At 42.4% G+C, this 14,072-nt stretch overlaps 1 protein-coding gene across 12 annotated transcripts in view; it reads left to right on the forward strand.

The window, feature by feature from the left end:
- The first annotated feature begins 779 nt into the window (after positions 1-779).
- Positions 780-14,072, forward strand: part of LOC138611321 (disks large homolog 1-like) — a 115,614-nt gene continuing 102,321 nt past the window's right edge. For all 12 annotated transcript variants that reach the window (XM_069684351.1, XM_069684352.1, XM_069684355.1 and 9 more), the window contains exons 1-2: positions 780-1,614; positions 5,887-6,018. In XM_069684351.1, the coding sequence (XP_069540452.1) occupies positions 1,596-1,614; positions 5,887-6,018 (151 nt within the window). In that variant the 5' untranslated portion in view covers positions 780-1,595. The remainder of the gene's footprint in view (positions 1,615-5,886; positions 6,019-14,072) is intronic.

The raw sequence follows: 14,072 nt of genomic DNA on the forward strand, positions 1-14,072 counted from the left end.
TGTAGTTTCTTATTCTACACTCACTCGGGGGCGCAGACAAAACTATAACATGACTTAGTTAGCATAGAACGTTTTTGTCTTTGTGTATAATCATTCTAAATATAAGTATAAACAATATAACTGAAGATCTAAACAGGAATTCATTAGGGAAGTTTGTTTTGTCACTTTCAGGGCTGAAACCAACTTCCTGGAGTTGCAGCAACTGGTCGCAACCAAGAAATAGTTCCCCATAAAACAGCATGTTAACTTTTTTACATGTCAATTTGTACAGTTAAATTAAAGACAATACTATGTGTTTTGGAGGTGCTTGTCAGTGGACTCTCGTACCTTTGGACAGACTCACGCTAGCTGTTTACCCTGTTTATGCTAAATTAAGATAAAGTGGTGCTGGTGAAAGTATAAGTGAAATGAAGTGCATCATAGTTTGGGGTTAAGATTACTTCTCTTTTTTTTTAATGTCCTCTCCATCTCTTCATCCTCATCACTTCTTTAAGACCTCCTTTTCATCCCTTCTTCAATTCTTCCACCTCTTCTTTTTTAAATCCCACTTTCACCTCCTCTTCCTCTCCCCCTCCTCTTACTTTCCTGTCCTCTCTTTCCTCACACTTTCCCTTTCTCTTGATTCAAAAGTTTTTCCTTCCTCCACCCTGACCCTCCTCTTCTTCTTGGTCGTGTAGGTGAGCTGCATGATTGGGCGGCAGGTTGGAGGGGTAGTCTTTTAGAAATCACATGGTTCACGTTTGCAGCTCTGTGAGACGCCATTTTGGAGGAAAGTTTGGGATTTGTAGACCTGGGGAGGTGGAGGAGGAGGAGGAGGGAGGAGAAGAAGAAGAAGAAAAGAGAAGGAGGAAAAAGAGGAAGTAGAAGAAAAAGAGAGGAGGGATTTACACTGCGAGAAGTTTGACACGAATGCACAACGCAGGCTGTGCTGGGAATAACACACGAGTTTGCGTGCCAGTGCGGGATAAATCAGGCTCGAGTTAGGTGTGCCACCAGGCTGGACTTTGAAGTTGTTTTTTTATTTCTGGAATAAACATCAAAGCTCCGGAGCTGATTATTCTCTGCACCACAGTAACAGCAGCGGTCAGCTCATGCATGCACGGAAGCTGAGCGTTTTTTACATGGAGTTTGGCGCACGGCTTGTCCCAGTTGGTGGAAGCTAGATTTTGACTTTTTTTTTTACCCAGACGTGTGTCGCCACCGCGGTCATCCTGCGCGGTGCACGCCGGGGCAGGGAGCCTCTCTGGCGGGGAACTACAGCACGGAGAGTCGGTAACGGACGGCGCTCGCCGGAGCTTCTTTTCTTGGGATATTAGTTTAAGCCAGTACTCCTGTCCTGTTTTACACTTGTTCCCCTGTAGACTTGGTGTTGTTATTTTCGCTGGACGTGTCAGTTTCCCCTGACAGCGAGTTTGCAGGTCTGTTCGTCTCGGAGGGGAACTTGGTGTCGTCGTGGAGGGATTTTCTTGAGCCCTGACTTGGAGCGGTGACAGCGGGCTTTAACTGGCGGAATAATCAATAAAAACCGTCCTGTGCGAGGACTGTATGAGGCTAACACACGACTAGCTCCATATCGAGCCGAGCCAGACACTACCATGCCAGTCAGAAAGAAAGGTAAGCCGCTCTCACTTCATATGAACTAGCAGGCTAGCACGGCTAAAGCCTCGTTTAAAGACACAACACTTAAACTAACACGGACACACACTAACACGATATAACTCGACAGAAACACACTCCACACGGCTTATTTCGGCCTCCTGAGCCGTGCCGTGCCACTCAGGTAAAGTGAGTTAAAGTAGGGCTAGCCGGTTAGCCGCAGTTGCTAACCAAGTTGTATATGGGGCACCTTGTCTGGAGAGGAGCCCAACTAAAAATAAACTCCCATATTTTTTTGTAATTTAAATTTCCCTAGTTTCTTTAAAGGCTTGGCACATGAAGCAATATTATTGTTTCAGGATACAGAAAGGAAAACATTTTATATTATGGGTTATGAAGGCAGACTCAAGTAGGGGAGACAGGGGACAGTTGCACCAAGGGACGGCTGCAACAAGTCTTACACTCATGCTGCACATGCTCAGTTTGATCCTCCACCAGGAAGACAAAATACATGTTAAATAAATGTAGCTGAATGGAGAAACATGTCCTAAACCTTTGTATGACTTAAACAAAACTCCCTTATTGTGGACCTTTGTTTTGTTGTCTAAGTGACACAGTTAGCATGTGTCAAAGTCAGTGTGTCCAGCTAGCACCCGATGCCCTGTCATGGATTAAAGGATGGGGGCAACATGTGTTCATTGAATAAATACATGCTTAATTAAATCTTGTTAGTTTCCTCCTGAAATAGAGAGACTGACTTTCATCTTTAACATCTGTATGTTGACTTATGGTAGGCCAGAATGAAAACACAGAAAACAAAATGTTTACATTTTACTAAATTAATAAACAGTACATAATACAATTGTTTAAATAACTTTAATATGAATCTTTAACAGTGCATTATTCTTCAGTGCCATGCGTATTGTGACACAAAGCTAAAGTTAAGGAGTGAAATTTAACATTATTGTGTTGCAGCTGTCCCTGACCAGTGTAAAAAAGAGACAACAAACCTATATTTAATTATATATTTTAAAACATTTTAAAATCATTTTAGAAATTAATGGTTCCATTTATTGTAAGCGTTATAAATATTAGATAGACGGATAGTTCACTTGTACTTAAAGACACTTCATGGAGTTGGTTATGGATTTTGTCAGTTAGTACGTTTTGTTTTTAAAGTGTTTTTTTCACTATCCAAAATTAGGAAGCCAATGATTATTTAATATTTACATAAGGAGACATCGATTTGGTTTACATTTATATATGTATATTAGAGCTGCACGATAAATCGCAATCGCAATTGCATGTGCAGCAGCCACATCGCAGGAAGTGTGATAGTGAAGCGAGTTAAGTGAAACGCCAAGCTGCTACTTTATAGTTGCTCGGTGCAAAACGACAACTCACCAGTTACTGTTTTTCCAAGACTTATCTACAGGAGAAGTCCGTCTGATATCACATGAGTGCAGGGAACTGACCGCTGTGCAGCAGAGTCTGTGTGTGTCGCCTACCTGTGAACTGTGAACAAGCACACGACGCTGCTGTCACCGATGTACCTGCAGGATCGAGGCAGGCTTTTAGTTATGTGTGGCGGCTTTTTGGTGAGAGTATTGCCGCCATCAGCGACGCCAAGTCCCGGTGCTCGTTAACGCTGTGGGCATACAAGTGTTTTAGCGGCTACATCTGCAGCACACACACGGCGTGAGGTTGTGTGTGCCGACAGGAAACGGGAGACGGCGAGCTTTCCTTTCAAAAAGTTACCATCACACAGCTGATCACGCCAATTAAACATTTGGAAGTTAGAAATGGTAGATGACACACCGTATAAATAACTCAACTGCAGCCCACACGTCTGTTTGTATTTATTTTATTAGGAAACTTTTTCATGTTGGCGTCATTGAGGAGTCGCACACGAGTCACTGAACCAAGAGTGTTCAAAGTAGGAGAGGAGTTTGTTTTGTTAGAAGAAAATAGACACTGTGTTTATCTGGTATATTTTCCTGTACTTGGACTTTAACTGTATTAAAAATCGCAATAAATATCGCAGAACAACAAGTTATTGCAATGTCACTTTGCAGCCTGAATGTGCATATAAAGACCTAATATAATACTATTCCTACATTTTCTGTCTATCTATCTATCTATCTATCTATCTATCTATCTGTTTTAAATTGAGTTAATGATGTTCCACTGAGCTGAGTCTTTAATAGATATTGTAACTGATACATCATATGTAGTCATATTTAAATGGTATGGCTAATTAGCAAACAGATGTGAGTTTAATATAAATTTGTCTCGTCCACATGTCACAACAGTCCCTGTGTAGAGAAATGCCAAACGTGTTGCAGCCTTCCCCAGTCTCCCCTGCAGTAACAATTCACTAATACATAAATAAACCCAGGAACAGAAAGCAAATCAAACACACGAAAGAAAAACAAATACAAACAGAAATACCGACAACAGAGAAAAAACATGTCCCATGTACGTCTGTGCGTCATGCTACATGGTGCCATAGTCACAGGGGACAGAAATCTTCTTTGATTTTAACTTGATCTCAGAAACAGTCTCAGTGAAACACCTTCTCCTCCTCTGTCCCTTATTCTACTAATAAAACGCTGTTTCCACCTTTGCACAAACCCGTTCTTTCAGTTGTGGAGCCTTTGTTATCTGTGTGTCTTAAAATAACTCAAAAGCTGTTTTTGTACCCAAAATAATAACTTGGAGATGCTTTGTATTTGGGACTGATCAGCCAGCGAACACAACTTTGGACTTGTGATTTGTGAACCAAAGCAAACACAAGCGTTTGTCAAACGGCTTCATTCTGAGGAGTCTGGATGTTGTGTGGTTGCATCTGTGCTGTATATCTCATTTTGTGTGAGCTTTCCCCCCTCGCCTCTTTCACATAAACTCTGCTATTAATAAAATATTTACAAGGTCTTCCACAGTCACCACACCAGTGTGGAAGTAGGTTAACTGTTAGATTTAGAGAAATATTCCCTATAAACTCTTAAACTTGAGTTCTTAAAAAACAGCCCCTGTAATCGTGTTGCATTGTGCGTTAATAGCAACCTGATTATACTGAGTAGGGGAGACCGGGGACGGTGGCAACACTAACTGTTCTAGTGTTTTAATTATCCATATTGGGTAAGAAGTGTGAGTTTATCATCATTATCCAGGTCATTTTTATTGTGTTGCCCTACAATAATCGCGTGGTTGCCGAGCCATATGTTGGACTGTTTGAGAACTTAATTTGGGCTCTGTAATGTTGCAATGGACGAAATAATCATCTGATATATTTTTAATGAAAATAGTAGTTAGTTGCACTGAGGGCTGAGCGGGATATCCAGCGCAGTTTCGATGTGTGCATGTGCCAAAGTCACATCTGCAAAATTCGTTTCAAAAAGTCACGGTCACCGAGCTGATCACGCTGATGAAACATACATTTGAACGCCGTTAGAAATGGTAGATGACGCAGCGTATGAGTAACGCAACTAAAAGTCTGTTTGTGTTTATTTGATATAGAAACGTGTCGCTCCACCTGAACTCTCTCTACTTTTTCATGTCAGAGTCGCTGAACCAAGTGTGGTAAAAGAAGGAGAGAAGTTTGTTTTATAAGAAGAAAATAGACTTAAAAGTCCCAGATAATTAAAAGTATGACTGTAAATTGTTTTTAAGTAAATGAAAACACACTGCGTTTATCTGGAATAATTTACTATATTTTTTAATGTCACAATAAATATCGGAGAAAGAAAAGATGCCAGTTCTGATACTGAAACTCAAGGCCAGGTATCGGGAAGGAATGACATTTTTCAATTACTTTCAATTAGTTTTCGATTTTTAAAAAGCTTTCTGTTTGCTTTAGTTTTGTTTAGTGAGAGATTCTTTGAGAAGTTTCGACATCTTCAGATCCAAACCCGACCTGACGGCTCCCTCTTTTGACCTCTGTGACCTTTATACTCCTCTGGTGGGGAAAAGCCTCTTTTAATACAACAAAACTCTGTTTACACTGACCCACAACCCACCCTCTGCTCTCATTTTCTCCCTGTTGGTTTTTTGTAAGTATTGAGCGTTACACGGTGATATCTGCATGCAGCCGGTGTAGTTCAGTGTTCCATCACTGAGGGATTATTGCAGCCGTAAAGCAGCTGTCCGTTCAGACCAGCCAGCGCTCGTCTGCTGAGCTGAAGCTGCACCCTCAGATCGCTTTTCATTAGTAGCGAGGCCCAGAATCAACCGCCTGCTCTGCTCTGATGTATCCCCAACTCACCTCTGCCCCTTCTTCCTCTTGCCCAGATGCACAGCGAGCCCTGCTGCTGCTGGAGGAGTACCGGGCCAAGCTGCACCATGCCGAGGACCGGCAGCTCCGACACTCCATCCAGAGGGTCATCGACATCTTCCAGAGCAACCTCTTCCAGGCCCTCATAGGTACGATCGCCTCTTTCACCACACGGCCTGGAAACGCCCTGCTCTGTCATGCAGCTCTCAAGGCACGAGAGTCGTGCTGCAAGAGTTCTGGAAAACATGGAGTTGTCCTGAATATTTCAATCACATTTCAATAATACAGCAAAATACAAACAAAATTAACTGGAGATTTGGTTATTTTCAAACTAGGTTTCTACTTTTTACATATTTTGAGTCTAAATGATTAATCACTCCAGTAGATGTGTTCATCCTGCAGCAGTGAAACAGGCTGTAATGGCTGCAACATAATCCTTGATGGGTCAAAGGTCGTCCACTAAAAGTTCTTGTTGTTTCCACTGACAGGCTCAGGTTGTTATTCTAAGTGTGTGACAACATGACAGAAAGGATCCCTACAGAGATAGACCTTTTTGTTACAGAGGAAGATGATTGTTTTAACCACACACAGACGTTACATCGCTCTCTGCAGACACACCAGACTCCATTCATAAAAACAGTCATTTTCCCCGCACAGAAAACGGGAGTTACTGGTCGACCTCTGACTCGATTGGTTACTTTGTTAGTGTTATCATGTGTTACACTGACACTCTGTTGGATCCATACTAACCGTCTGAAACGCCAAAGTCACACAAAAATGCAGAAGAACTTTCTGATTGAGGCCGCAGTAAAACAAGCAACTCAGGGTAAAATGACTGTTTTTGTCGATAGAGTCTGGTAGATTTGAATACTGTCATGTAATGGGTGTTTTAGGTTAAAACGCCTCCTGTATGAATGAATCCCCTGATGTAAAAACCATTGGTTTGATTCATGATTAAAGGTCAGATTAATGATGAAACTCATGATGTGTGAATAACCGCTCCAGCCAGCCTTCTAGTGTTTGTACATCTTTAGGAAAGAGTCGGCCATCTTGACTGCATGTGTGAGCTGTCACAGCGGGGCGAGAGGTCATAAAGTGTGTTGGAGTGACGGTCCGTGGATTTACAGTTAAAGCAGCACACAGACAATGCAAACAGCCGCAGCAGCATGTGGTAGAAAAGTATCTGTTGAAAAGGTGCTCAAAGAATGATTGTAGAGGTCAGAGGTCAGGAGGAGTCTGGATATTTCAATACCTTCTTCTTCTTCTTCTTCTTCTTCTTCTTCTTCTTGGATTGGAAGGTTAAAAGTAAAACAGTCTTGAAATATGTAGAGATGTTCTGATAGCAGACAGAGTTCACCTCCAGAACCAGCAGGATTTAAAAAATAGGAATGTTGGAAAGAAACACAGATTCCTGATGTTTCGTTCCTTTGACTAGCAGAGCACTTTCTTCTCGCACAACACTGTTTATAATCTTCATGTCACATAATCTCTATTTACAGATTCTGTTTGTGTTACGTTTGTAGTCCAAGTAGTATTGACCAATCACCTATAAACTCTATAAACAGACATCTGCATGCTAACAGCTAACAGCTAACAATCTGTTCCAGAGCAACGATTCAACTTTAGACAAATCTGCCTGCTTCTGTGTCGTGAAAGCCCCTCAGCTGTTAGATTTCCCGACTTCCTCGAATGCATCATAAACGATGGCTCCACCCTCCGTCTCATGTTAAAGTAGTGTTCTTCTCCTCCTGAGGACAGACCTGACAAAGCTTCATGTTGTTCCTAATCTGCATCATGATGTTGTTCTTTCAGCAAACTGAAGAGCCGTTAATTAAAGTCGATCACAAGAGAATCTGTTTCTGTTTGGGCTTCATCCCGCTGCAGTAAGCCAGAGTGCAGCCTCTGTGTAACTTCCTGTTTACAGTGAGACTGAGACTCAGCAATGCTGGTATGTTACAGCTGAACTCTGCACAACACATGTACCACCTGCATGGTATCACTGCAGTAATTAACACATGTTTCATATGGTTTGTAGAGTCTGACTCTGTCCTGACACTGCCATGTTTATCACAGCCTCTCAAACACCTGTTTGATAATCAGCTGTCAGCCAATATGCTCTCTGATTAAACATGTTTTACTGAATCATATCTGACGGAAGATTTCAGCAGCCGGCAGAAAGAGAGAGAGAGACAGAGAGAGAGAGAGAGAGAGATGCCATGCAACTATAGTCGTTCTGGTACAGAGACCAGAATCATGAATATCTTTTAATACCAGGTATCAGCAAGAATGCAAGCTTTGCAACAGTCTGATACCAGAGTCTTGTTTCAAATAAAATCACTTCTAATTGCTCAGAACGGTAGCTTACACAGCAAGTAGGACTTTGCTGCAACCTTGGGTGTTTAATGGCAGCGACTGGCAACTTGTGCTACCTTTTGTTTAAGAAAGCTTAAGTTGTACTACGTTATTCTGGGATTTGCTCCTGATGTTCACAGAGTTTTTTTGCAGAGCTCTGGAGCCTCCAGGACGACCGTGTTCTTGTTGTAATTGTAAAGAAAGTTACTGACAGAAGATGGATTAACAGCTGAAAATGAGCATGCATCCTGTCACAGTGTGTGTGTGGTGTAAACTTGAGACGTTCAGCAGCTGAAGGTTGGTTTGTGCGTTCACTCAGTCGGCGTTTGTGATGATAGCGCTGTGGTTTTGTGATGGGCTGTCACCTTCCTGGCAGCTAACGGGACCAGAGTAAACTGAGACGCTGCTGCAGGGTTAACGGACGCCGAGCAGAAAGAATGTGGTCTGATCTGTTTGAGTTTCCCAGGACTGTCTGTCTGTCTGTCTGTCTGTCTGACTGTCTGACTTACCTGCACTGTTTCAGCTGTCTTACTGCTAAAGTGTAGCTCTTAAGCTCAAACTAAACATCACCATTAAAAAGGAAAACGGGGTGGAAGCCCTCCACCTTTCCGTCATGATGCTGTACGGTCTTTGATGGTGTGTTATGTTACATGCCTGTGAAAAGGAAGTGACCGTGCACAGGCTGCAGGGCCAGCGCAGGAGATGGTTGTTTGTATAATCTTGTTTAATAAGATCTAATGTAAAAACCATAATAACCAGAGCATAACTTAAATAATCTACATAATCTTTAGGTTGAATCTTTGGGATATGAAGCGTTTCAAGAAAAATGTTTTTCTACCTCAAAAACGCCTTTTCACTCACCAACTGGACTCTGTCATCCTATTTCTTCTTTCACGGTGGATAAAACATTCATGTCTTGCTGCCCCCCACGATAAGAGGCCTCCACTCCACCTGAAAGCCTAAAACGCTGCATTTCCACCCCAGGGACTAGGAACCTTTTCAGGAATATAGTGTGTTTGCCTTTCAGGGATCAGGGTTGAAATTTAGTTCCAAAAACAACCCCCAAAAGGTTCCAGCATTGGGGGTGCTATTGTCCAAATCTACATACACTTTGAGGGTGGGGCGTGGGGTGCTTCTTTATTGGCTGCATACACACAGGATTTTATGACAGCCACCATTTTCTGACAAATACAGCAATATTTGTTGTCCATCATGTTTCAACACTCCGGTTGTCCAGTTTCCACTAAAAGTACCAGGAGTCTCAGGAAATACTTTGAAAGGTACTAAGAGGTTCTTGTACCTGTTGTTGACTGTGTTTACACCGCAGCATAACGACTTCTATAGATTAGGTACTGTATGAAAAAGTAACACCCTGTTTCTACCATGTTCTGCAAGGTAAACATCCCGTTTTTGTCAAAGGAGACGCTCTCTTGAAATCCACCAGACTTCACTTACAAAAACAGTCATTTACAGGAGTTGTAGGTCTTCTGCTGCCATGATTGGTTAGTTTGTCTGTGCTGTTGGGTGTTACACAAACATATTGTTGGATCTGAGCTAACCAGTTCAACACCTTAACGATACAATGAACTAACAAACTGAAAGAGGCAGCAACTTTTATTGGACGCACTTTGATCCATCAAGGATTATGTTGCAGCCATAACAGCCTGTTTCACTGCTGCAGGCTGAAGCAATGTACTGGATCAATGCCAAACGTTAGTGCAGTCACTCCTGTAGTCCCAAAAGTTTGAGAATTAGGCCCAGGTTTAAAAATACCACGATCACCTTTTGAGTTTGGTTGATAGAAATTCACATAAATCTGAACCATTTCTCTGAACCTGCTGTGATAAACTCCGTCTTTACAGATCTCTGACTCTGACCTGCAAAAAGAAATTCAAACCAATCAAAGTGCAAATAATTCACTGTGCAAACAATAATGCTCACGTTATTTTTATTACGTAATATAACCACTTAGCCTGTCGCGTGTCATAAGGGAAACTAACGTAAAGGAAACTAGTGTCACTGATGAATTATTAACAAAGCTGAACGTACAAGAGCACACATCCTGCAGGAGAACCACACTTCATACTATCCTGCTGTCCAATCATAAGGATATACAATGCACCATGAATATATTTACTGTGTAATGGTTTAAATATCAGGCTGACAGCAGCATACCACATTAAACTGTGGACACTCTCGTTCAGGAGGAACTTTATGTCTTAACCTTCCTCCTGCAAACCTCCCGTTCAGCTTCCTCCTCCCAGCATCTTCATCACTAATAGATGAGTGGAGATCATCAGTGTGAACTCAGTGTCCTGATTTCTGCTCCCTTCTCCAGTTTGGTTACTCAGCTGCTGGAAGCACAGTCCGATCAGATGGATTGTCCTGGTTCAAGAGGTTCCAGACTCTCTGGGTATTGGTAGATGATTGACAGTGAGTGGTAGAACTGAGCTGAATAGACCAGTAAGCTCTTGTAAGTAAGTCCAATCCCTCCACCTGTCTTTGACAGACGTGGTGTTTTATCTCTTTTATTTTGAGTTTGAATCTAGAAAATCCCACCTTGGCGACACCTGTGGCCACATGTAGTAATTGCACTTGTGTTTCTTTTGACAGTTTTGACTGTATTCATAATAAACGTAGCCAATATGACGTCACCTATTGGTTTTCCTTACTGAAGCTTTGAGATTGGCATTTTAGCTGTTGCCATGTCGGTTTTCTGGAGCCAGAAGTGTCCATATTTGGGCGAGAGGGTGGAGCTAGACAGGAATGAGGGGTAAGCAAACACCAGGTTATTACAATTATAAATTATATTAATTGGGAAGCAAATTTTGGACGGCAAAAACAGACTTTAAAATATACAAAAAATGAGCATCCAAAGTCTTCAGGTGACAGCTAGCCTCACCCACCTGTTCCTCCAAGAGGCCACGCCCCTAATTATACATAACTTTAAGCCTTTATTTGAGGTGAATTGTATAAAGTACGAGAATAAGCTATGTAGACCACTAATGTCTTTGTGCCAGGCTGTAAACATGTTTATTTCTGCTGTAAAGTTTAACATGGGGCTCTATGGGGACTGACTCACTGCTGGAGACAGCCTCAAGTGGACACCAAAGGAACTGCAGCTTTTGGCTCTTCCTCGTTGGCATCATTTCTCAGCCCTGTAGGTTTTTTGCTTGTGGGCGACTCCACTGGTTTTAATAGAAGTGTGATCCTATAGAAGTCTATGAGAACATGCTCCTCCTCCTCTCCTGATGTATTCCCTCAGTAAACATGTTCCTGATGAGTTTATGGTCTCAGTCTCTAGTTTCAAGTCTTCTTCAACACAGCATGATGTTCATTTAGTCTCTGATGCTCCCATTTAGAGTCACACAGACCAGGAAGAGGGGAGGGTTTAGGGCGGGGCTACCTGTGATTGACAAGTCGCTACCACGTGATCTGTCAACCAACATAGGGACGCAACAATGTGTATCCATCCTCTCAACCAAATATGGTTAGGCTACATCTTCTTCATTTGAGAGAGATTGATGATCACAAAACAGGAAGTAACAGTCCATACGTCTTCAGTCTTTCAGCACGTTCCCTCGCTCTGTCTCTCAGTGAGTCTCAGGCCTCGGTGTGTTTGTCACGCTCACCCTGACGTCCCAGCATCCGAGTGTCACTGATGAAAAATAGATTTCCAATCTGCCAAACCCCCCAAAAAGAGATGTCTGCAGCAGGCCGAGCACCGTGTAATCCCTCTGTGGACATGACGATTACCCCTGGTCTATAATCCACCCCCCACCACCCACCGCTGCTGATTTACAGAGAGAGAGAGAGAGAGAGAGAAAGGGGGAGAGAGCGCCGTGAGCTTCAGTTTCTGCATTTCTTCTCATTCTTTCAGCTCAGACTGGCCTGATTCCTCTCCGACAAACAGATGGCATCAATGGAATCTTTGCAATTTAATATATCAACTTTCAGCCCCACAGATTTGGATGTTACTCCGCTAATTGCAGTTTGTCTGAACTCTGCAGGTTTTGGCTGCCCAGGATTCATGATATTGAGGGTCTAGGGCAGCAAATCATGTTGCTAGAGATCTGTTGGTGTATAAAATATCGCAAAATGTGGAGACATTTCAGGAAGAAGTTTCTAGAGTCAAAGGTGACATCATCAAATGTCTTTTGTCCGACCAGTAGTTCACAATCTCAAAATATTTCATTCAGCCTGATAAAAACCACCGCGTCGTTGCTCATTGGTTTGCATACTGCTGCTTTGAAGCCTCTGTATTGGCCGTCCCATCATGGTTTTTTTTTGTTGCCAGAATTGACCATATTTGGACAAGAGGGTGGAGCTAGGGAGGAGCAAAGAGTTGGCAAATGCTATGCTATTATCATGATTGATTTTGATTATTGGAAGGCTAACCAAAAACAGGCTTTATGAAAAAAGGAACATCCGACTCCTCGGAGTGTCCTTTAGTTCCACCGTACGCTGAACGAGGTATCTATAAGGTCGTGGTGGTAGCGACTTTTCACTCACAGGTAGCCCCCCCCTAACCCCTCCCCTCTTCCTGGTCTGTGTGACTCTCAATGGGAGCATCAGTGACTAAATGAACATCATGCTGTGTTGAAGAAGACTTGAAACTAGAGACTGAGACCATAAACTCATCAGGAACATGTTTACTGAGGGAATACATCAGGAGAGGAGGAAGAGCATGTTCTCATAGACTTCTATAGGATCACACTTCTATTAAAACCAGTGGAGACGCCCCGAGCGATAACCTACAGGGATGAGAAATTACGACAATTGGAAGAACCAAACCCTGCAGTTCCTCTGGTGTCCACTCGAGGCTGTCTCCAGCAGTGAGTCAGTCCCCATAGAGCCCCATGTTAAACTTTACAGCAGAAATAAACATGTTTACAGCCTGGTACGAACACATTAGTGGTCTTTAATGTTGAGCTTCAAGTCTTTCTGGTTAAACTTTGTATTTTATTTATTGAACTGTAGAAACAGATTCAGAAATCAAACCGACATTTAAAAGCATTGCACTGCTCGGTCTTTAATCCTTTCTCCTTATCCATCACAGTTTTTAGGTTTTGTTTGAGAAACATCGACATTTTCAACCTTTCATATCCGTGTGTCAGACGTAAAAGGAAAAAGTTACTTTCACAAACCAAACGATGTTTACGTGTCTGACTTCTTGGCTGGTTTGAATCATCTGTGTGTAGGAGGGCAAGAAGACGTTTTTATATCTAAAGCTTTAAAAAGTCTTAAAATGCTCCGCTTACGTCCGTTTTTATCTTCTCACTTTGAAGCTGTCTGATGTAGGTTTGTGCCGTCTGCACGCTCTGGGTGTGTTCTAAGTGTTGTATAGCACTGATGTATTTCCCATACACAGTTTAAATAGGTGTGGTCTTTTATTAGCCTGCACAACAGACTCTCTGTGGTGGTCTAACTGGTTAATACGATCAGTCTGCTCTCACATCAGTCACTCCTGCTTCTGTCTTTCATTTGATTTAATATCTGAGGGGAGAAAACAACAACTGAACAGACCCCACGATGGTCCTGACATCTCTTATATTCTCTTGTTCTCCGTTTCTTAATTTGAAAATGTGCACCTTTCTCTGACCTAAAACCTAAAACATTTAATGTTTTAAAAACTGTCACAGCTAAGTTTAAGTTCAGTCTCTGCGCTGCTGCTGTCAGACATGAACCTCTAACTCTGGAAACAGACTGCTGGTTTCACTGTAAAATGATCCCTTTAACAGTCTCCCACAATTCCACAGAGGTCCCTTTTTATTGGACATCAATACGGGGCTGTGTTTAATGTCGTCCCCCGAGGACGCTCACGCTAACAGCAGGACAGCCTGCCACACCA

Source organism: Semicossyphus pulcher, unplaced genomic scaffold (genome assembly GCF_022749685.1).
Source record: "Semicossyphus pulcher isolate SPU_LCO1_2020_fin unplaced genomic scaffold, fSemPul1.0.p SCAF_7, whole genome shotgun sequence".
Taxonomy (NCBI): Eukaryota; Metazoa; Chordata; class Actinopteri; order Labriformes; family Labridae; genus Semicossyphus; species Semicossyphus pulcher.